General features: G+C 48.4%; 1 protein-coding gene across 1 annotated transcript; it reads left to right on the top strand.

The window, feature by feature from the left end:
- The first annotated feature begins 8021 nt into the window (after nucleotides 1-8021).
- RD3 (RD3 regulator of GUCY2D) lies at nucleotides 8022-21595 on the top strand. The gene is made up of 3 exons (XM_009897525.2): nucleotides 8022-8159; nucleotides 15786-16100; nucleotides 21122-21595. Exons 2-3 carry the CDS (start codon nucleotides 15805-15807, stop codon nucleotides 21417-21419), a joined length of 594 nt encoding a protein of 197 aa, XP_009895827.1. The 5' UTR covers nucleotides 8022-8159; nucleotides 15786-15804; the 3' UTR covers nucleotides 21420-21595.
- The last annotated feature ends 895 nt before the right edge of the window (nucleotides 21596-22490 follow it).

Raw genomic sequence — 22490 nt, 5'->3', positions numbered from 1 at the left:
CCTTTGTCTCCTGTGAGCAATCACTGATTTCTTGGGGATTAAAGCTTAATTAAATCTCCAGTCTAGGTGCATGCATCAGGCCATGGCGTACTGCAGCAGATTATCCCTCCTAGTGTACAGCTTGCTTAACCATTTAGAATCACAAGCAGAAAACTGACGGCTGCAACAGCAAGAAAATGAGCACGCTCTCATCAACACATCATTACGAATTGTGGCGTAGAACGCCTTGCTGGCAGGCTCAAAAGCATTTGTGTCATACAGAAAGGTAGGGTGGCAGATAAACACCACATTAAACACTTGCATCTGGGCTGAGACAGTGTTGCTTCACATATATCTTGACAGCTTCTGCCCAACAGCCTCTGAGTTTTACAGAGAGGGACCTGGGGGTGCTGATTGACAGCCACCTAAACATGCGCCAGCAGTGTGCCCAGGTGGCCAAGAAGGCCAACGGCATCCTGGCCTGCACTAGGAATAGTGTGGCCAGCAGGAGCAGGGAGGTCATTGTGCCCTGTGTTCAGCACTGGTTAGGCCACACCTTGAGTCCTGTGTCCAGTTCTGGGCCCCTCAGTTTAGGAAAGATGTTGAGTTGCTGGAAGGTGTCCAGAGAAGGGCAACAAAGCTGGGGAGGGGTTTGGAACACAGCCCTGTGAGGAGAGGAGCTGGGGTTGCTTAGCCTGGAGAAGAGGAGGCTCAGGGGTGACCTCATTGCTCTCTACAACTACCTGAAAGGTGGTTGTAGCCAGGAAGGGGTTGGTCTCTTCTCTCTAGCAACCAGCACCAGAACAAGAGGACACAGTCTCAAGCTGCACCAAGGGAATTTTAGGCTTGAGGTGAGGAGAAAGTTCTTCACTGAGAGAGTAATTGGCCATTGGAATGTGCTGCCCAGGGAGGTGGTGGTGTCACCATCCCTGGAGGTGTTCAAGAGGGGATAGGATGTGGCACTTGGTGCCATGGTCTAGTCATGAGGTCTGTGGTGACAGGTTGAACTTGATGATCTTTGAGGTCTCTTCCAACCTTGGTGATACTGCGATACCGTGATACCTTCCAGTACTGTGCAGGACCATGCTGCAGTGAGATGCTACGACTTGTCCGTGGGCACAGGGACCCTCTGCTGATTAAACCCATTCTCTGCACGTTGTGAATACAATTTACTAGCTGCATCTGCTTCCTCAGATCACTGTCTGCTTAAGAAACTGAAAACATGCTATTGCTAAATCACTGCATTTAACAGCTGCCCCAGTGATGCTCCACTGTGCCACGCACTGGTTCTATGTGCTGATGATGTCCGTGTAATGCCGGATGCTGGATGAATGGGGTGGCTGGAGGCTGGCCTTAAATGAAGAGCAATTTGCAGCTGAATTTAAATGAAATGTAAAAAAAATTTAAATAAATAATTAAAATCACAGGTTCTACATTTAGAAGAAATTTTAGCATTTGTGGGATTAAACTTTCAACTGTTGACCTCCCACACTGATAGAAATACAGGTCTGTGGGTGTGTAATGCCACAGATCTTTTAGAACATGGGCGTTTAACTGTGGTAATTATGTTCAAGGCATTTATCTCCAGATTTACCTTAAGAATTCACATTTTAAACAGGACAAGTTTGACAATATATAGATATATATATATATAAAAAAAAAGCCCCACCAAACTGCTGCTGCTGTTTGTCAGTTCCCCTTGTAATCCTTCTTTAGTGACTTGTTCGTGACTCACAAGCACTGACTAAAACCTCCCCTTGCTCTTGCAACACTCAGGCTCTCCAGACTTCAAATACAAACTCAGCAGAGCAACACACTTACTTAGCCTGTTGAAAACCACGGGTGCAGGAATGGGAAATTCTTGTGACTGTACTTTTCCCAGCCTACCTGAGCTAGAGCAGGCCTTGCAGCCTCCGCAGCAGCAGCAGCCGCCCCCACCACCTGCAGGCTGAAGTGGAGAAAGAATGGGGAAAGGGGGGAGCAGGCTCCCTGAAGGGAAAAACCTCCCCACAGCTGAGTGTTAAGTGTGCCAGCTTTATCTTCCAGCTGTGCCAAACCAGCAGTGCTGCTGGCCTTATGGCCAGTGTTTGAGTGCTTGGCTGATTGGTGGAGCCACGCAAGGGGCTGGGTTGAAACCTGTTTAAATACTTGTGCTTTTCGTGTGCTGAGTGAGGGGACGGCAGGAAAAATTCCATGGATATCCCAGGGAATTTGAGTTTAACCCAACAGCCCACAGGGTGCCTCCTCTGAAACACCATTTCAGAAAATGTTACTCCTAAGCAGTTGGTGGCAACAGGAAAGGGATGATCCTACCGCCCCAGCTGTGAGATGCAGGCTTTAAGGTCTCGGGACATAGTGACGGTGAGATTTTGTACCCAGGACATAGCGACAGTGCGATTTTGTACCCTGCACCTTTTCTTAATGATCTCTGGAGGTCTCCTCCAAACCATACCATTCTGGCACTCTTCAGACTTCTCTCTGTCTCTGCCAAAACACAAACAACGTGATCCCAGCAGCACTTGTTTGAGTTTTCAGTTCCTGCCTCCTGAGGATCTTCCCTCTGTTACAGTATCACAGTATCACAGTAACTAAGGTTGGAAGAGACCCCAAGGATCATCAAGTCCAACCTGTCCCAACAGACCTCACAACTAGACCATGGCACCAAGTGCCACGTCCAATCTCCCCTTGAACACCTCCAGGGACGGCGACTCCACCACCTCCCTGGGCAGCACATTCCAATGACGAATGACTCGCTCAGTGAAGAACTTTTTCCTCACCTCGAGTCTAAACCTCCCCTGGCACAGCTTGAGACTGTGTCCCCTTGTTCTGGTGCTGGTTGCCTGGGAGAAGAGACCAACCCCCTCCTGTCTACAACCACCTTTCAGGTAGTTGTAGAGGGCAATGAGGTCACCTCTGATCCTTCTCTTCTCCAGGCTAAGCAATCCCAGCTCCCTCAGCCTCTCCTCATAGGGCTGTGCTCAAGGCCTCTCCCCAGCCTTGTTGCCCTTCTCTGGACATGTTCAAGTGTCTCGATGTCCTTCTTAAACTGAGGGGCCCAGAACTGGACACAGGACTCAAGGTGTGGCCTAACCAATGCAGAGTACAGGGCACAATGACCTCCCTGCTCCTGCTGGCCACACTATTCCTAATGCAGGCCAGGATGCCATTGGCCCTCTTGGCCACCTGGGCACACTGCTGGCTCATGTTTAGGCAGGTGTCAATCAGCACCCCCAGGTCCCTCTCTGTTTGGCAGCTCTCCAGCCACTCTGACCCCAGCCTGTAGCTCTGCATGGGGTTGCTGTGGCCAAAGTGCAGCACCCGGCACTTGGACTTATTAAATGCCATCCCATTGGACTCTGCCCATCTGTCCAGTCGGTCGAGGTCCCTCTGCAGAGCCTTTCTACCCTCTAACTGACCAACATCTGTTCCTAACTTGGTGTCATCTGCAAATTTGCTGATGACTGACTCAACCCCCTCATCCATATCATCAATGAAGATGTTAAAGAGGATGGGGCCCAGCACTGATCCCTGGGGCACACCACTGGTGCCTGGCTGCCAGCTGGATGTGGCACCATTCACCACCACTCTCTGGGCTCGGCCCTCCAGCCAGTTCCTAACCCAGCACAGAGTGTTGCGGTCCAAACCACGAGCTGACAGCTTGTCCAGCTGTTGTGCCTTCCAGTCTCAAATCCACCAAGCAGTTCCCTAGGCCTCCCTGTATTTCTTCCTACTGTTCCCTCCTGAGGGGAACATATCTGATCAAGTCAGCATTCTCTTGCACAGTCCATCCCATAAAGTTTCAGGGATGCAATTAGGTTTCACACTATATGGAGCAACAGTTAGATTCTCTACATGCTTTGCATTAAAAAGAAACAACCACCACATTATAGTTTGCACATCAGCTTCCAAGATTTGATCATTTTAAAAGCCAACAACCTTGATAATGTCCTTTGGAGGCTGTCATTTTTTTTAATAGGGTACATTAGGAATCAAGCAATCATAGAGAGTGTAATTAAGCACATAATCACAAGTATTTTTGACATCTGCTTACAGGCTCCATAGAAAATTTTTTTTCATCTCTCTCCCCTGCAGCCTAATGTCTTAAATTAATTTATCATGACCATCTGGGTTGTCTTTTTTTTTTGCTGCTCAGCTTTCCTTTCTAGACCTGCTTTTTTGCTGACTATTTATTTCCTGACACTTTGTAATTGTCACTCTTAGTTTGAAAAACACAGAACTAGGTTGCTCGGTTAAGTTGCTCTATTAAGATTAAACAATTAAACAGACGACTTCACTTCTGTACAATGGTGAACAGAAAGGCAAGAAGGGAGAAACTACACATCAGGTTTTCTGGTGCTGCTGACCTATGATGCTCAGAGGGAAAACCATTGAAGGTCAGATATTGCAGTGCACACTGAACCCCAGCTTACAGGATGGGTCAGGGAGAAGGTCATGGCTGGAAGGCTACTTGGTTACTTGCTCCATGAGTACAAAGGGGGTTTTGAGGGCTGTAGCAAGCTACACTCACTGCATCAGGGTTAAAGATACTCTGAAGTACACCAGGATTATTGTACATGCAGCCTCCCATGTGTCAGGAGGAATAAAGCCCTTTAAACTGATGGCACTGAATGCAATGCATGCAGAAAAGAAGGAACATTCATAGATTTTACTTCCTAGTGCCACTGATATTAAGGACAGTGTTACTAGTTGGTAACACATTCCACCTCCCTAGAGTCAAGCAAACATCTTCTGTTGCTTTCCTAGAGTCCTTTGGAATGTTTAGCTTGGATGCTCATCCACAATATATATTTGTCCACAATACAAATCTTTTACCTGTAGTCACTGCTTCTGCCTGATTTTCTTTCCTTGAAGTTCCTAGTTTACTCTAGCTAATACTAATTTCAAGCAATCTTTTTCCAGCCTTGGCATTGTAGCTTCCCATGACATCATCTTCCCCTGAAAGAGGGAAGGGGCACAAAACACCACCATCAGACCCTACTCAGGAGTTTGTGTAACATGACAGGAGAAAGGCTCTTGCAAGAGCATTATAGTATGCTTATCTGAAGGCAAAGCTACTTGAAGAGCAATCCCCCCTGCTCTGTTGCTTGCTTCTTCAACAGGTTTTCCCCAGAAAGGTCTGTTCTACATGAACCTGTGCCCTGGAATACAATATCCATGTACCACCCTGATTTACCAGGATACTATTTCCTGAGTCAACTTTTTTAACCTTCTGAATAGGATCTGAAGTAAACAAGAGGGAGATCTTACCAGTGAATGAAAATCTGCTTCATGAGGGAAAACAAGCACTACAAAAATGTAACAAATAGCTCTGAAAGTGGCACATTCCTAAGCAAGGTTTTAAGTCAATTAAAAAGTCAGTGTTCCCCCTGTGGCTGCCCAGGCAGCCAAGAGGGCCAAAGGCATCCTGGCCTGTATTAGGAACAGTGTGGCCAGCAGGAGCAGGGAGGTCATTGTGCCCTGTGCTCAGCACTGGTTAGGCCACACCTTGAGTCCTGTGTCCAGTTCTGGGCTCCTCAGTTTAGGAAAGATGTTGAGTTGCTGGAAGGTGTCCAGAGAAGGGCAACAAAGCTGGGGAGGGGTCTGGAGCACAGCCCTGTGAGGAGAGGCTGAGGGAGCTGGGGTTGCTTAGCCTGGAGAAGAGGAGGCTTCAGGGGCAACCTCATTGCTCTCTGCAACTCCCTGAAGGGAGGTTGTAGCCAGGAAGGGGTTGGTCTCTTCTCTCTAGCAACCAGCACCAGAACAAGAGGACACAGTCTCAAGCTGCACCAGAGGAGGTTCAGACTGGATGTTAGGAAGAAATTCTTCACAGAGAGAGTGATTGGCTATTGCAATGTGCTGCCCAGGGAGGTGGTGGAGTCACCATCCCTGGAGATGTTTAGGAGGAGCCTTGATGGGGTGCTTGGTTGCATGGTTTAGTTGATTAGATGGTGTTGGATGATGGGTTGGACACAATGATCTTGAAGGTCTCTTCCAGCCTGGTCTATTCTATTCTATTCTATTCTATTCTATTCTATTCTATTCTATTCTATTCTATTCTAGCCTATCCTTTCCTTTCCTTTCCTTTCCTATTCTGTTCTATTCTATTCTATCCTATCCCATCCTTTCCTTTTCTATTCTATTCTATTCTATTCTATTCTATTCTATTCTATTCTATTCTATTCTATTCTATTCTATCCTATCCTATCCTATCCTATCCTTTCCTTTCCTATTCTGTTCTATTCTATTCTATTCTATCCTATCCTATCCTTTCCTTTCCTATTCTGTTCTATTCTATTCTATTCTATTCTATTCTATTCTATTCTATTCTATTCTATTCTATCCTATCCTATCCTATCCTTTCCTTTCCTTTCCTATTCTGTTCTATTCTATTCTATTCTATCCTATCCTTTCCTTTCCTATTCTATTCTATTCTATTCTATTCTATTCTATTCTATTCTATTCTATTCTATTCTATTCTGATTCATGGCAGGAATTCCCCAGGAATTCAGCCCTTTGACAATATAACAGCTCATTTACCTGGGACTTAAGTACTTTCAAAATGAGGTTTGCTCTGCATCAGTCAGAGTGGATGTTTTTTTAAATGAGGTTTAATGGATGGAAATGGAATGCTGTTTAGCCAAGTAAGATGACTTTTAATTAAAATGCAACAATCCCATGTTGAGCAAAGTGTACCCAGAATGCTATAAACCTCTGCAATCTGGGAAGTGTGCTGGGCTGGAGCTGAAGATCAGGACAGACAGATAATCCTCCACGAATAATTAGAGCAGAAAGTGCTTCTAATCTCTCTGTTAGTCCGGTTGTATTATTTGATCTAATAATAAAATACACATTACAAAACCCCACACTTCTACGTTTTCATTTAGACTGCACTGGGCATCTTTAAACCTGTCATTTTTCAGCTGCTGTCTTGATTTATGCATGTGCTGCACAGACATACATGGTCTGAGATGCCACTGTCCTCTAGCTGTATACAAGCACAGCATAAAGACCAAGTTGTCAGAATTTGAAGCTTAATGTGCGGAAGCTTATCAGCAGGGACTTGACTGACTTTACAAATATGGTTAGGTGGCACGTGTCCTTACGTGGTTTGTGTGCTCTAGGCTTGTGTGCTCTAGGTTTGTGTGCAACCCTCTGGCACAGCTTGACTCTGCTTGAATTTGGTAGGTGTTTAGCCAATGACACTGGGCACTATTGCACTGCAATAATAGACTGAGGAGCCATGTCACTTCCGTGGCCTGTGGCTGGGACTAGGAACATGCCCCCATCCTGCAGCATGAGATGACCTGTGAGGCGTGGGGACCTCACTGTCCATCTCCCCATGTCATTACTCATCTCGCAGGCAGTCTCCAGGCCAGTTTTCACTTCTTGACATCCTACTGGGTCCCTTAACAAATACAACCCTCCTCAGTGACCTCTCACTAAACACAAGTACTTGTCAAGATTTCCAAAATCTACACACATCCCTCTCAGTGCCTGCACCAACTTCTTGCAATGTTCTCATTTCCCTCTGAGACTGCCCATCCTTCACCTTTCTAACAGCGCAGCTCTCCCTCTCCTCATCCTCCTCACCTCCTGCATGTCTTTCCAGCTCCTGTGCCAACCCCCGGAAACCCAGTGACACCTCAGTAACTTGTGGGACAAAAGTCCCTTGGACAGCTGTATGTATAACCGAACACCTTGGCTATAAACAAATGGAGTTCTTCCCCATGAGGGTGGTGAGATGCTGGAACAGGCTGCCCAGGGAGGTGGTGGGAAGCCACATCCCTGGAAGTTTTTAAGGCCAAGCTGGATGGAGCTGTGAACAACCTGCTCTAGTGTGAGGTGTCCCTGCCCATAGCAGGGGGGTTGGGACTGGATGATCTTTAAGGTCCCTTCTAACCCTGACAATTCTGTTAACAGATCCACCTACTGTGCGGGTTTTCAGCAGTGCAAATTTAACCTACAGCGGGGTCGGGTCCTTGCGCAAGGCGGATGCCTAGGGGGCACTCGTTGGTTCTCGTCCCACCGGCGTTCAGTGCAAGTAGCTATGGCAACGGCGGCTGCGGCGTAGAGCGGCCAGCGGCGGCTCCGTTTAAGTTCGGCGAAGGGGCGGCATTGAGGTGGATCGCGGCCGCTCGCTCCTTTCACCTTCGGTGGCGGGACGGGAGCGGGTGACCGCGGTAAGGCGGAGGTGGACGCTGCTGGAGGCGGGCGGGGAGCTGTGGCCGTGGTGGGACGGAGTTGGTGCCGAGCGGAGGGGAACGCTGTGTTTCTTGGCCCTTGCCAAGAAGAATCTCCGACTGGGGTTTCCCAGCCGCTTATGCCGCCGGCGCAGTTATCCTTGCCCGGCCCGAGAGACTCCGCCGAGGGCACCGGAGCAGAGCCGTGAGGAGCGGAGCGGGAGTGGGCGGCGGCTGGGAGCTGGAGGCGCGGGGCTGGGGGAATCCAACCACGGTCCCGCTCTGGCGACTTCAGAAAGTTCGAACCCATGGCTTTAGGGTAATTTCTTCAGAGCAGAAAAGCTCACAGAACTTTCAGGTTTGGGAGGGATTTTTAAACCGATGTCTGCCTGAACCGGCAGGTCTCAGCTGTGATCTGTAGAGGTACCAGCCCGAGCCCTAACAGCTCAGAAGCACTGCTGTAAACCCGAAGCCCTAACAGCTCGGAAGCACTGCTGTAAGCCCAGCTGTTATCCCTCGTCACTAGCGCTAATCCACATCCTAGCGAGGGTTTAAGCTTGCTGTGCCAGTTTAGAGACAGGTTTCCTTCCTGGTGCCCTCTCCGCTCACTCTGGGTCCATCTGTGCGCGCAAGCAGCGGCAGCGCTGCCGCCAAAGGTGAGGCGGGATGGCTGGGCAGGTAAAGGGGGCCGGGGGGCTCCGACAGCCTTCTCGGACTGGGTTGGGGCACAACACCGCGGGGCTGCCTGCAGGGATGACCGTGGGGAAACCGGTTACGTAAAGAGCCGGCAGGCGAGAAGGCAGGCACGGTTTATGCAGCTCTTGCTTGAGATCTCTCAGATTAGACACCCACAATGCTGTCTCCCGTGCAAAAGTGCAGTGTTCAGTAACCGCGGCGTGCTACCACCGAGGTCAGTCAGATAGCGCTGAAGCTATGGCAGCACGACTGAGAATACACTGCACTGCACGTCTCCAGATGCGAGCACAGGAATTGAAATCTGCCTCAAGCCAGCACTCTTCACGGCTTTTATGGCTGCTCTCTGTGGATTTGCTGTAGGTGGGTCATACAGCTATCACAGGAAGAAAAGCATGAGGTCTCCATAGCTCTGCCAATCGCTCTCTGCTGTACGTGATCGCTGCAAAGAAAGACCTAGGTTTTGAAACTGTAAACCCACTATTCTTCTTTGGGGTGTGAATTTCAAAGCAGTGTCTATTTTTAAGTAACCCCTGTCACAAGGACAAACTTTAAAACTGGTCATAGTATTGTCCAGTATAAGCAAATCTCCTACACAGTTCTGCAGTGAATTGAGATTTTGGTGATGCCCAGTGAGTATTCTTTCTGATAGATAGTGCAAGCAAGGGTCAGTACTGAACAGAAGTTGTATTCTCACCTTATGATGCATAAAACCAGGCATCAGCCTGGCTGCACATCTCATTTTCAGAGTGTTTAGTCTGGTCTATGCTTCAGTGTATGAACTGAAAAACCAGTGCACTTGACAACGTGCAAACTATGCTTTTGGATCCAAGTTTTAAGGACTTGCTTTATATAATGTATAGATTTAAGTATCAATAATGAATGAGAGCATTAGAAACTCCACTTTGAGACATTACTGCCCTTCTAATAATAGATTCCTGGCTTCAGTAGGTTTAGGTAACAGTTCAGTATAGATTGTATATGCTCATGCTTTTATGGTTGGAATTTGGTATGAAAATAGTCCTGTTTCTCAGCAGATGGAACTCGCTTGCTCTGATAAGCAGACAAACTAAAATCCTACCCTGCTTCGTAAGCAGGTTTGAGTTACACCCACCCTTTCCCTTTAGCAGATAAGTCAAATATTACCTTCTGTAGGGACCCCCAGCCATTACCAGAGGTCTAGGCTGTTGGATTCTTCCTTCACTTGTGCATTAAGATCTCTACACTGGCTCTGTGTCTGGAGTTAATCAACACAGCTCTTTGTTCAAGAAAGGAAAATCTCTCTTCTGTTAATTCAGATCTACTGTAGATCATGAAGCTCTTTCAGGTAGCTGGGGAAGGAAATAATCTCCTAGAAACAAGGCTCCCTTAGGAACAACCAGCACAAGCTGTCAGTGTGTGTGATATTCTCGCATGGGATTCGAGAACAGGCCATTGCAACCGCAGGTGAGGTGCTTGCCTTACTTTATGCACCTCTCATGTGAAAGCAGATTTTTCAGGTAATGTATAACAGGCAAGTGGAGGCCCTACTCCAAGCTGGTGGTAGCCATCTATCAAGACCAAATCTGCCTGTTACTAGGGCTGCATGACAGCTTTGGGAAGGGGCACAGCTCAGGTTCTTGGGTCTTGCTCAGACAAGGCACCCAAAATATTTTAGGAATGGTTTGCCTTCTGTAGTACCAGTGCTAGGTCAAACTGGTTTCTCCATGACGAACTACTTGCTTGGAGAGAGACCTGTAAGGTAGTAAGAACCGCCCGGGACCATGTAAAAGCCGGGGCAGGTCAAGCTGAAGCCTTGATCTTCTTCCTCTCTTCCCAGTTCTGACCACTAAATTCCCCCTTCTGCTCATCTTCTAATGGAACAGCTCTTGAGTGCCCTGCCAGCTGTTTTTACCTCCTTAGCTTCACAGTTATACTGCTTGGTACTGACTTACCCCTAACGCCGCTGCAGGCAGTGGCGGTAAGCTAAACCCTGGATGGCAAAATAGAGAAGGGCTTGCTCAGCTTTATTGGATGAAGGCACAAATGGGCAGGTGACTGTAAAAAGCTTTTTATAAAGTGCTGCTGTCACTTAAGCTGAAAAGCAACATGAGACAGACATCATTTACAACGGTATGTCATGCTGCTCGCTCTTGCTAGCAGGGCTGGCCTGTGCAATACACAATACATAAGACCAAGGAAAAGGTCTGAGGGATTTTCATCCTTAATAATGAGCAGTGGTGAGAGGAGGCCAACGTGTGCAGGATCCAGGGGCAAGCTAGGACGGTGGGATTACAAAACTGAAGCCATCCGTGCAGGCAGCCAGAAGGCTGTGTGCTGCTTTGAGAGCTGTCAGCTGGAGTCATCATGGTGATGGAAACAGATTAAAGGACCTGCTGCTGCTCCTCCTACAGAGCACAGTAATGAAACAGAGGCAGGATTACTTCCAGGAGCTGTAGACTATGGCTGCTATCATAAGGCTAATCGTAGCTGATTCTCCAGGGTAAAAACAGTCACTACAGTGATCTTTCCTGTATAGGCACTGTCAGCTAGCAAAGCTGTCCATGTTTGCACGGGCTCTGATGAGTAGCTGTGGTTTTACACACCTGGGTAGCTATATCTGTGTCTCATCAAAGTTTTTAGCCCTTTTATTTCTTCCTTCTGAAGAAACTGGTATTGCTTGTTGGGAGAGGCAGCCTATGGAACTAGAGAAACTAGTCCTTTCATTAGGTGGGAAAACTTTCTCTTGCTAGAAAAGCCCAAGCATTAGGCTCTGAAATCATTTCAAACCTGGGACATTGTACAGGCTACCCTGTACCACCTTTTTTGAATAGTCCCCTTTGAAAGTGTGACATAGTTACATGAGATGAATATTTCTTGAAAGAGAACAAGGCTAAGTTACTACAAGGGATAGAGGCATGAAAGCAACCAAAGCATCCTCCTTACCTGCTGTAGGTGGTAACATTTTTTCCAGACACCGCAAAAGCTCTTCTAGGGAGTCTGGGAGCTTGTGACTCCCAGCTCTAATGGGAGTATTGGGTAGCTATGAATGTCTGGTGATTGATATAGTCAGTAAAGGGCCTAGGCTCTTGAAACAAAAGCATGCTTTGCTTCCTTTTATGTCTGTGTCTCAGCCCTGAGAATATGCTCACATCTTCGCAGACTCACAGAATTGTCAGGGTTGGAAGGGACTTCAAAGGTCATCCAGTTCCAACTCCCTGCCATGGGCAGGGACACTTCACACTACATCAGGTTGCTCAGAGCCACATCCAGCCTGGCCTTAAAAACCTCCAGGGATGAGGCTTCCACCACCTCCCTGGACAACCTGTTCCAGCATCTCACCACCCTCACAGCAAAGAACTTCTTCCTACCATCCAATCTCAATCTACTCACTTCTAGTTTTGCTCTATTCCCCCTAGTCCTATCATTACCTGACACCTTAAAAAGTCCCTCCCCAGCTTTCCTGTAGGCCCCTTAAGATACTGGAAGGCCACAATAAGATCTCCTCAGAGCCTTCTCTTCTCCAGACTGAATAGCCCTAACTCTCTGTCTGTTCTCATAAGAGAGGAGCTCCAGCCCTCTGATCATCCTTGTAGCCCTGCTCTGGGCATGTTCCAGCATGCCCACATCTTTCTTGTAATAGAGGCTCCAGAACTGGACACAGTGCTTCAGGTGGGGTCTCAGCATAGTGGAGTAGAGGGGGAGAATCGCCTCCCTTGCCCTGCTGGCCACACTTCTCTTGATGCAGCCCAGGATGGGATTGGCTTTCTGGGCTACAAGTGCTCACTGGTCTCTCATATTGGCTTCTCATCCACCAGCACTCCCAGGCCTTTTCTGCAGGGCTGCTCTCAAGCCAGTCCCTGCCAGCCTATATCAGTGCCTGGGATTGCCCTGACCCAGCTGCAGGACCTTGCACTTGGTCTTGTTGAACCTCATGAAGTTGGCTTGGGCCCAGCCCTGCAGCCTGTCAAGGTCCTTCTGGATGGATCCTTCCCTCCAGCTTGGTGTCATCAGCAAACCTGCTGAGGGTGCACTCAATGTCACCCACCGAGATGTTAAACAAGCCTGGTCCCAGTTCTGATCCCTGAGGGACTCCACTTGTCCCTGGCCTCCACTTGGACATGGACCATTGACAGCTACTCTTTGGGTGCAGCCATCAAGCCAGTTCTTCACCCACTGAGTGCTTCATCCAACCTATACTTTACCAGTTTGGAGATCAGGATGTCCTGTGGGGCAGTGTCAAAGGCTTTGCTCAGGTCCAGATAAATGACATCAGCTGCTCTCTCCTTGCCTATTGATGCTGTGACCTTGCCATAGAAGGCCACCAGGTTTGTCAGGCAGGATTGGCCCTTGGAGAAGCCAAGTTGGTTGTACCAAATCAACTCTTCATTATTCTTCTGCCTCAGCAGTGCCTCCAGGGGGATCTGCTCCATGATCTCACTGGGCACAGAGGTGACACTGCCTGGCCTCTAGTTCCCTGGGTTATCCTTCTTTCCCTTCTTGAAAATGGGAGTAGTTTCCCCTTTCCCAGTCAGTGGGGAACTCCCTGGACTGCCAGGACTTTTGGAATATAATAGAGAGTGGTTTAGTGACCTCCTCCCCAGTTCCCTCAGCACCCCTGGGTGTATCCTGTTGGGTCCCATGGACTTGAACACTTTCAAGTTCTTCAGGTGGTCACAAACCTGATCTTCACTCACCATGGGCAGTCCCTGCCTTCTGTGACTCTGGAGAATCAGGCTTCTTAATCTGTTTCCCTTCTGTTCAGTTTTGATGCCATGTCCTGATTGGGATGCTTCCAGCAGTAGCCTTTTGGTAATCCCAGCTGCAGCCATCATTTGTGCCACTCCTTCTCCCTGGGGGCTACTGGAAGGCAGCAACAAGGCACGTAGGTGAGCTGTGTGAAGAAACAGATGCTGTTTTGCTGCAGTTAATGTCCCTATTGCCTGCTTTGGATTGCATTGTGTTTAAACACAAATACAATAGTTAATAACCTTGTTCCTCTTCAACTGATTGCATGAAGGGATTGGCTGGATGGGGAGTTAATTGCTTCTTTTCATCAACTGATTGGTGCAGTTTGTTCTGCACTCAGTGATGGGCAACTCCCTAGCAACAGAAACCTTTCACTTAACAGAAACCTTTCACTTCGGGCTGGTAACAGTTTAAACCTCAGAATGCTGCTACTTCCCAGTCAGCTTGACGCTGGTGGTAGCGTCTCAAGTATGCTCTTCTAGCAGAGATGGACTGCAGCTTGTAGAGGATGGTGTAGCCTAGCCTGCATGCAGCACATTCGCTAAACAAAGGTTAGCACTCTGCCTAGCCTTGTAGTGAATGCAGCTGTTGCTACTGCCTATGTACACGTGTGAGCTCTACCATTAATGTTACAGTGGCAGCAAACCTACTTGAGTGTATAGACACCAAAGACAGTGAAGGAGGAGGAGAGGTACTGCCTCAAGCTGCTGGAGCAGAGTTTTCCCTGCAGTCCATCGTGAAGACTGTAGAGAGGCAGGCTGTCCCCTGCAGCTCACAGAGGTTAACACTGCAGAAGGTACCCACCTGTATTCCATGGGGGACCCTACACCCCAGAGCAGATGGATGTGCCTGAAGAAGGCTGTAACCCCACAGGGAGCCTGTGCTGGAGCAGGCTCCCAGCAGGACCTGTGGCCTCATGGAGACAGTAGCCCATGCTAGAGAAGTTTGCTGTCAGGAATTGTGACCCTGTGGAAGGACTGCCCCTCATGGGAAAGACTCATTGGAGAAGTTTGTGGAAGACTGTCTCTGATGGGAGGGACCCCCATGCTGGAGCAATGGAAGTGTGAGGAGTCCTCCCCACAAGTAGGAAGGAGCAGCAAAGACAGTGATGAAGTGACTCCAATTTCCATTTGCTCTCCCCCTGTGCTGCTCGTGGCAGGAGATAAAGAAGTTTGGAGTGTAGTTGAGCCCAGGAAGAGAGGGATGAGCCAAAGGTGTTTTTAAGATCACAGTATCACAGTATAACCAAGGTTGGAAGAGACCCCAAGGATCATCAAGTCCAACCTGTCCCAACAGACCTCACGACTAGACCATGGCACCAAGTGCCACGTCCAATCTCCCCCTGAACACCTCCAGGGACGGTGACTCCACCACCTCCCTGGGCAGCACATTCCAATGGCGAATGACTCACTCAGTGAAGAACTTTTTCCTCACCTTGAGTCTAAACCTCCCCTGGCACAGCTTGAGACTGTGTCCCCTTGTTCTGGTGCTGGTTGCCTGGGAGATGTGGGGTTATTTCTCATTAGTGTACTTAGATTGGTAGTAAACTCGTTCCCCCAAGTTGAGTCTGTCTTGTCTGTAATGGGTGAATGGTCTCTCCTTGTCCTTACCTTTGCCCATGAGTCTTTTGCTACGTTTTCTCATCTTACATCCAGCTGCAGAGAGTGATAGTGGCTGTGGTGGGCACCTGCTGCCCATCCAGGGTCAACTTACCATGGCAGGTCAGCCATCTGCTTCCTGAATCACCTGCTGGCTAGGATGTGGCTGTGTGCCACGTTTGACTCCGTACGTGGAGTTTTTGCGTGCAGGGTTGCTGCGAGGTTGTGCCCTCTCACGAGACAGGTGAGCCCTAGCCCCAGCTCTTGTGTGTGGGCAGGAGAACGCTTCCTCAGCCTATTCTGGAGGGAGCACCTTATCCTTACAGCTGGACTTCAGATGCAAGAACTGTGACTGGCATTTTAATTACTTGGTGACTGGAAGCTCGAGGCAAAAGGGGCCTCTTCACCTTTTCTCACCCTCTGCACAAGTTGGCTGCTGCAGGTGAGATTTACTCGAGGTGGTCAGCACCAATTATTTCTGAGTGGCCAATCCAGTAGCACTTTCAGATGAGCAGCAGACGTGAGAGGTGTGAGGGGAAGCACGTTCCTGGCAGAGGCGCGTTGCTGATGACACTGCTCTTTTTTTCCCTTCCCTCCTGCCTCTCAGTGAAGACACACAGAGCACTATGTCACTGGCATCCTGGTTCAGGTGGAATGAGCCCCCACACCGCATTTCCCAGAGGAGCCCCACAGAAATGGTGGTTGAAACACTCATGATGGAGCTGAACTGGCAAACCAAGCAGGCAGAGAAGCAACAGAGAGAGCGAGAGAACGAGTACCGCAAAATCAAGACCGGGGTGGACTACGGCTGGTTGGTCAGCTACCCAAAGCAGAGCTATGATATCAGCCCAGGAGAAAGGCTGCAGCTGGAGGATATGTGCACCAAGATACATCCTTCCTACTGTGGGCCTGTCATACTCAGGTACAGTAAAAGCAGCAACGATACAGCCCTTTACTTTCCCCCTCTCCCATGTACATGTGAAGAAGGAGTGAGAATTATTAGACCCAAATAAAACTTAAGAGAGATGAATCCTGGTGTTCTGTATCACAAGTGGTGCTGGGACAGTTTGTGAAAGAATAGAGTAGAATAGAATAGAATAGAATAGAATTGAATTGAATTGAATTGAATTGAATTGAATTGAATAAACCAGGTTGAAAAAGATCTTCAAGATCATCGAGTCCAACCTATCACCCAACACCATCTAATTAACTAAACCATGGCACCAAGTACTCCATCCAGGCTCCTCCTAAACACCTCCAATGATGGTGACTCCACCACCTCCCTGGGCAGCACATTCCAATGGGCAACCACTCTCTCTATGAAGAATTTCTTCCTAACATCCAGCCTAAACCTCCCCTGGCACAGCCTGAGACTGTATCCTCTTGTTCTGGTGCTGGGTGCCTGGGAGAAGAGACCAACATCTGTCTGTCTACAACCTCCTTTCAGGGAGTTGTAGAGAGCAAGAAGGTCTCCCCTGAGCCTCCTCCTCTCCAGGCGAAGCAACCCCAGCTCCCTCAGCCTCTCCTCACAGGGCTGTGCTCAAGGCCTCTCCCCAGCCTCGTTGCCCTTCTCTGGACACGTTCAAGTCTCTCAATGTCCTTCTTAAACTGAGGGGCCCAGAACTGGACACAGGACTCAAGGTGTGGCCTAACCAGTGCAGAGTACAGGGCACAATGACTTCCCTGCTCCTGCTGGCCACACTATTCCTGATGCAGGAATAGTGTGCAGGATGCCATTGGCCCTCTTGGCCACCTGGGCACACTGCTGGCTCGTGTTCAGCCAGCTGTCAGCCAGTACCTCCAGGTCCCTCTCTGCCTGGCTGCTCTCCAGCCACTCTGACCGCAGCCTGTAGCACTGCCTGGGGTTGTTGTGGCCAATGTGTAGAACCTGGCACTTGAAGAAGGGGAATCTAATATTTTAAGTCAATTTAACATGCCATCATTTCCTCCAAACAGTCAGGAATAGTCAGCCTCTCTGAGGCTGGCTGGAGTATTCTATGCTCCTGAGCACCCAGCGAAACTTTGTCTTGCCTGATGAATAATTACTGTTCCAGAAAAAGGAAGGCAGAGTTGCAAGGTCCATTGCCCTACACAGAACAACAAAATGAGACCACACCACACAGTTTGTTTTTTCTCACCTTCTGTGTCCTCTTTCAGAGTCAAGATTTAACTGCAACGTTGCCTTCCTAAGAAAGCTCCTGTTAGCATTGTTGTGTAGCTTGACTCAGTTTCTTTTCTCATTAAGTCTGTGCTGTTTCACTTTGTGTTTCTCCCTTCTTCACACACTCTATTCATGCACAGCTTGCATCCACTTATTTGGAGCTCCAAAAAAAATCTTCACATGAGCTTTTTGTTTTGAGTAATGAGTGTTTGGTTCCTATTTGGCATCTGCTATTACTATAGCAGCCTGTTCACATTCAGTTTCTTTCAGCACACTGACCAAGTTCTTTCTTCCTCCTGTCTCACATTCTCAGTTGCAAGCATGCCTCCACTGTCCCTGTACTCAGCACTGGTTAGGCCACACCTTGAGTCCTGTGTCCAGTTCTGGGCCCCTCAGTTTAGGAAAGATGTTGAGTTGCTGGAAGGTGTCCAGAGAAGGGCAACAAAGCTGGGGAGGGGTCTGGAGCACAGCCCTGTGAGGAGAGGCTGAGGGAGCTGGGGTTGCTTAGCCTGGAGAAGAGGAGGCTCAGGGGAGACCTTCTTGCTCTCTACAACTCCCTGAAGGGAGGTTGTAGCCAGGTGGGGGTTGGTCTCTTCTCACAGGCAACCTGTGTCAGATCAAGAGTACCCAGTCTCAAGCTGTGCCAGGGGAGGTTTAGGCTGGATGTTAGGAAGAAATTCTTCCCAGAAAAAGAGATTGCCCATTGGAATGTGCTGCCCAGGGAGGTGATGGAGTCACCATCACTGGAGGTGTTTAAGAAGAGACTGGATGGGGGTGCTTGGTGCCATGGTTTAGTTGATTAGATGGTGTTGGGTGATAGGTTGGACTTGATGATCTCAAAGGTCTTTTCCAACCTGGTTAATTCTGTTCTAATCATGCCTTAATTGACAGGCATGCATAACAAAATGAGTCTTTTAACATTTATCTCTGGTTTTCTCTCTGTCCTTATTTTCTTGGGGCCCCACTGGTACACCAATAAGCAGTGCAATCCCAAGGTGCATTAAACTCCTTCTTACATTCCTAGGGCTTATAAAAAAACCCCAAGAGGCAAGATTTTACCCTCTCAGCTTCTGATGTATTAGGTTTATTTAAATACAATCCTACTGTTTTCCATCCTCTTTCAGTTCTGTTGGAGAAAAAGCTCAAAATGCTTTCAGTCATCATACACTCTAGCTTCCAGTGTGTGCAAATTGCCTGGATTTCAGTGCAGCCCAAGTCCACTGTGTCTGCTTGCAGATATATTTTTTTATGCTAAGATATTGCTATGTGTCATAAATGAACACTGCTGTGGAACAAATAGTGTAGCTATATGAACACTGTGTGAACCTCAGGAGTGGATCCCACACTCTCCAGGCTGTGGCCCTAATCACCCAACAAGGTGTCCAAAACAGAGTGCTCTCTCCTTGGCCCAGCCAGTGAAACACAGTAGAGTAGAGTAGAGTAGAGTAGAGTAGAATAGAATAGAATAGAATAGAATAGAATAGAATAGAATAGAATAGACCAGGTTGGAAGAGACCTTCAGGATCATCGTGTCCAACCTATCAACCAATCCAACACCACCTAAACAACTAACCCACAGCACCAAGCACCCCATCAAGTCTCCTCCTGAACACCTCCAATGATGGTGACTCCACCACCTCCCCAGGCAGCCCATTCCAATGGGCAATCACTCTCTCTGTGTAGAATTTCTTCCTAACATCCAGCCTGAACCTCCCCTGGTGCAGCCTGAGACTGTGTCCTCTTCTGGTGCTGGCACCCTGGGAGAAGAGACCAACCTCCTCTTGACTACAACCTCCCTTCAGGTAGTTGTAGAGAGCAATAAGGTCACCCCTGAGTCTCCTCTTCTCCAGGCTAAGCAACCCCAGTTCCCTCAGCCTCTCCTCATAGAGCTTGTGTTCCAAGCTATCAGCCCCTGGCTTGGGCAGGAGCACACTGCATTGGGTTAGGAACTGGCTGGAGGGCCGAGTCCAGAGAGTGGTGGTGAATGGTGCCACATCCAGCTGGCAGCCAGGCACCAGTGGTATGCCCCAAGGATCAGTGCTGGGCCCCATCCTCTTTAACATCTTTATTGATGATCTGGATGAGGGCATTGAGTCCATCATCAGTAAATTTGCTGATGACACCAAGCTGGGGGCAGGAGTTGATCTGCTGGAGGGTAGAGAGGCTCTGCAGAGGGACCTCGACAGGCTGGACAGATGGGCAGAGTCCAAGGGCAGGAGATTGAACACATCCAAGTGCCAGGTTCTGCACATTGGCCACAGAAACCCCATCCTGCTTTGCATCTCATCTTCCTGAGCTGCAAAGTAAGCAGTGGTAATCCTTCACTTCTCTTAATAAAAGTTAAACAATCCATTTTGAACTCCTTGCTAAGAAGGCACTGGAGCATTTCACAGCTGTCCAGTTAGATACAGCAACGTGCTGCCTGTCAATGTTTTATCAGCTAAGCCTGTCCATTACCTTCCAGAAATCCACAGGAAGATGAAATGCCACTGCACTGAAATTTACTGAGAATACAACCATACAATAAAGAAGACTCTTATAGGAGGTTTTTTTGTCTAGTGGCCATTGGGTAATGCTATGGGGAACAACAATTGGAAATGTGAAGTTTAGTGGAACTTTCCCTGATTTATGCTGAGATTCTAGTAAGAAGCAGTTCAGGGACTACTTGAGTAAGGATTTGCATTTGAACAATCACATCTAATGATGGGAGCACTTTCCACAAGCTTGTCTAATCATTTTGTTCCTTGAGCTACTGATAGCAGCAAGTTGTGATTTAATAGGTGTTATGTGAAAAGAGCACTTCCTTCTGTTTGCGCCTTGCCACCTTGTAGCTTTGTTTGGTGCTTCCCATCCTTTCTTGTGCTTTGGAGAAATGGTGATTCACCGCTTCCTCACATTCTCTGCCTTGCTTGTGATTTGAGAGACCTTGAGTGTATCTTCACGGCCCCTCCTTGTTGTTGTTCCACCGCGCAGGAGAGTGCAAGTTCCTAGCACAGTGACTTGGCAGCAATCCATAACCTGGGGTCAGAGTGGCTGGAGAGCAGCCAGGCGGAGAGGGACCTGGGGGTGCTGGTTGACAGCAGCTGAACATGACCCTGCAGTGTGCCCAGGCAGCTAAGAGGGCCAATGGCATCCTGGCCTGCATCAGGAACAGTGTGGCCAGCAGGAGCAGGGAGGTCATTCTGCCCCTGTACACTGCACTGGTTAGGCCACACCTTGAGTCCTGTGTCCAGTTCTGGGCCCCTCAGTTTAGGAAGGAGGTTGACTTGCTGGAACGAGTCCAGAGAAGGGCAACAAAGTTGGTGAGGGGCTTGGAACATAAGCCCTACAAGGAGAGGCTGAGGGAGCTGGGGCTGCTTAGCCTGGAGAAGAGGAGACTCAGGGGTGACCTTATTACTCTCTACAACTACCTGAAGGGAGGTTGTAGACAGACGGATGTTGGTCTCTTCTCCCAGGCGGCCAGTACCAGAACAAGAGGACACAGTCTCAGGCTGCGCCAGGGGAGGTTCAGGCTAGATGCTAAGAAAAAGTTCTATATAGAGAGAGTGATTGCCCATTGGAATGGGCTGCCTGGGGAGGTGGTGGAGTCGCCGTCATTGGAGGTTTTCAGGAGAAGACTTGATGGGGTGCTTGGTGCCGTGGGTTAGTTGTTTGGGTGGTGTTGGATTGGTTGATGGGTTGGACGCGATGATCTTGAAGGTCTCTTCCAACCTGGTTTATTCTATGTATTCTATATGTATTCTAATGTTCTAATCAAAGCTGTGCCTCGACTGTGCTTCCAGATTCCGGCAACTCATCGCCGAGTACGAACCAGAAGCGCAAGAAGTGTCGCGGCTCTTCCGCTCCGTCCTGCAGGAAGCTGCCGACAAGATCAAAGAGGAGGAAGACGCCAAGAAGCTTGCCAGGCAATGGAACACAAAGAACAAATCCAGCCTCTCCTTAACAACATTTAAATCTCGGTCCAGGATCTCCCCATTCATCAGTGACATCAAGACGATCTCCGAGGATGTGGAGCGGGGCACCCAACCCGCCAGGAGGGTTTGGAGCATGCCAGAGTTTAAACACGCCAAGGATTACTGACTCTGTATGGAATGAGGCTTTCAGACAGTGGTGTTTCAAAATCCTAGTTAACTCTTCTTTCAGCTCTACTCTTTCTTTGTTCCAGGTCTCTCTTCCTGCTTGTCTCTCTTTCAGATGTGTCTGATGCCCAGGGTGTGAGACACAACTTATTACCAGGTGTGTTAGCCCTCTTTTATAAATGTAGTAGCTCTTCAGTAACCTTAAGGGCAAGGCTTACTTTCCATCTCATTTTTATTACTGCTTCCTTGTGGAAAATCAGCTCTGTGATGTCTGTCTTTCCCCTTCCCCCCCCCCACCCTCCCCTCCCCAGTCAGGGTATAGTTAGCTGTAAAAGCTTTTGGCCCAAGCTAGTGAGAGCTGCTGGATGGAGCCATCCTGCTGAAAGTAAACAGCAGTTTACATCAGGAAGGCTTGAGGCATCAGGCCTGTGAGCTACAGCCAGTATCTGATTTGGAACACCCAACTTAATTTTCCAGCTAATAACCTCCCTCAGTGCTACAAGAAACTTCACAGATCTTGATCAGCTTTTTTTGCTGACAATTCACAATCCAAACTGAGTAGAAGCAGATCCAAACTTTTGAAGTGAAAGACCAACATTATTCCACTGCAACCAGTTCATGCATGCTCTGGTTTCTTGGGTAGTTTGTCTGTTGTGCACACAGAAGCCCCTGAACCTTGCACCTGCAGGGTAGATGGAAATGGAACGACCTACTGTGTAGATTTACAGGCAGATATATACCAGTGCTCTCTCAAACACTGTTCTTAGTCCTCATTGTTCAGTGTTGCTGGTAAAGTGCTCCACTCTGCACCCAGTAATAAGTCAGTGGGTGGAAATTAATGTTTATGGCTAAGCCCAAAAGAGTACTAAAGTCTCAGTGTAGACAGAAGTCACAGAGAAGGGTGAAGGGAACCATCATTCATCTACAGGGCTCTTTGTACAGCTGCAATAGTTGAGATCATTTTAACAAGCTGCAGTTGGAGTGACTGAGGAGTTCCACTAGATGATGACTTGTTCTCATAGTCTTCTTACACTGCTTCCCACAGCAAACTCCTGGCCAAGCTGTCAGCCCC

The sequence above is a fragment of the Dryobates pubescens genome, chromosome 2 (genome assembly GCF_014839835.1).
Source record: "Dryobates pubescens isolate bDryPub1 chromosome 2, bDryPub1.pri, whole genome shotgun sequence".
NCBI classification, from domain to species: domain Eukaryota; kingdom Metazoa; phylum Chordata; class Aves; order Piciformes; family Picidae; genus Dryobates; species Dryobates pubescens.
The sequence above is the reverse complement of the archived record's forward strand: the minus strand, read 5'-3'. Positions and strand labels throughout refer to the sequence as shown.

Coding starts and splice junctions, on each gene's coding strand:
- RD3 (XM_009897525.2), top strand. CDS start 15,805: ATGTCACTGGCATCCTGGTTCAGGTGGAATGAGCCCCCACACCGCATT. Junction 16,101..21,121: donor TGTGGGCCTGTCATACTCAG/GTACAGTAAAAG, acceptor CTGTGCTTCCAG/ATTCCGGCAACTCATCGCCG.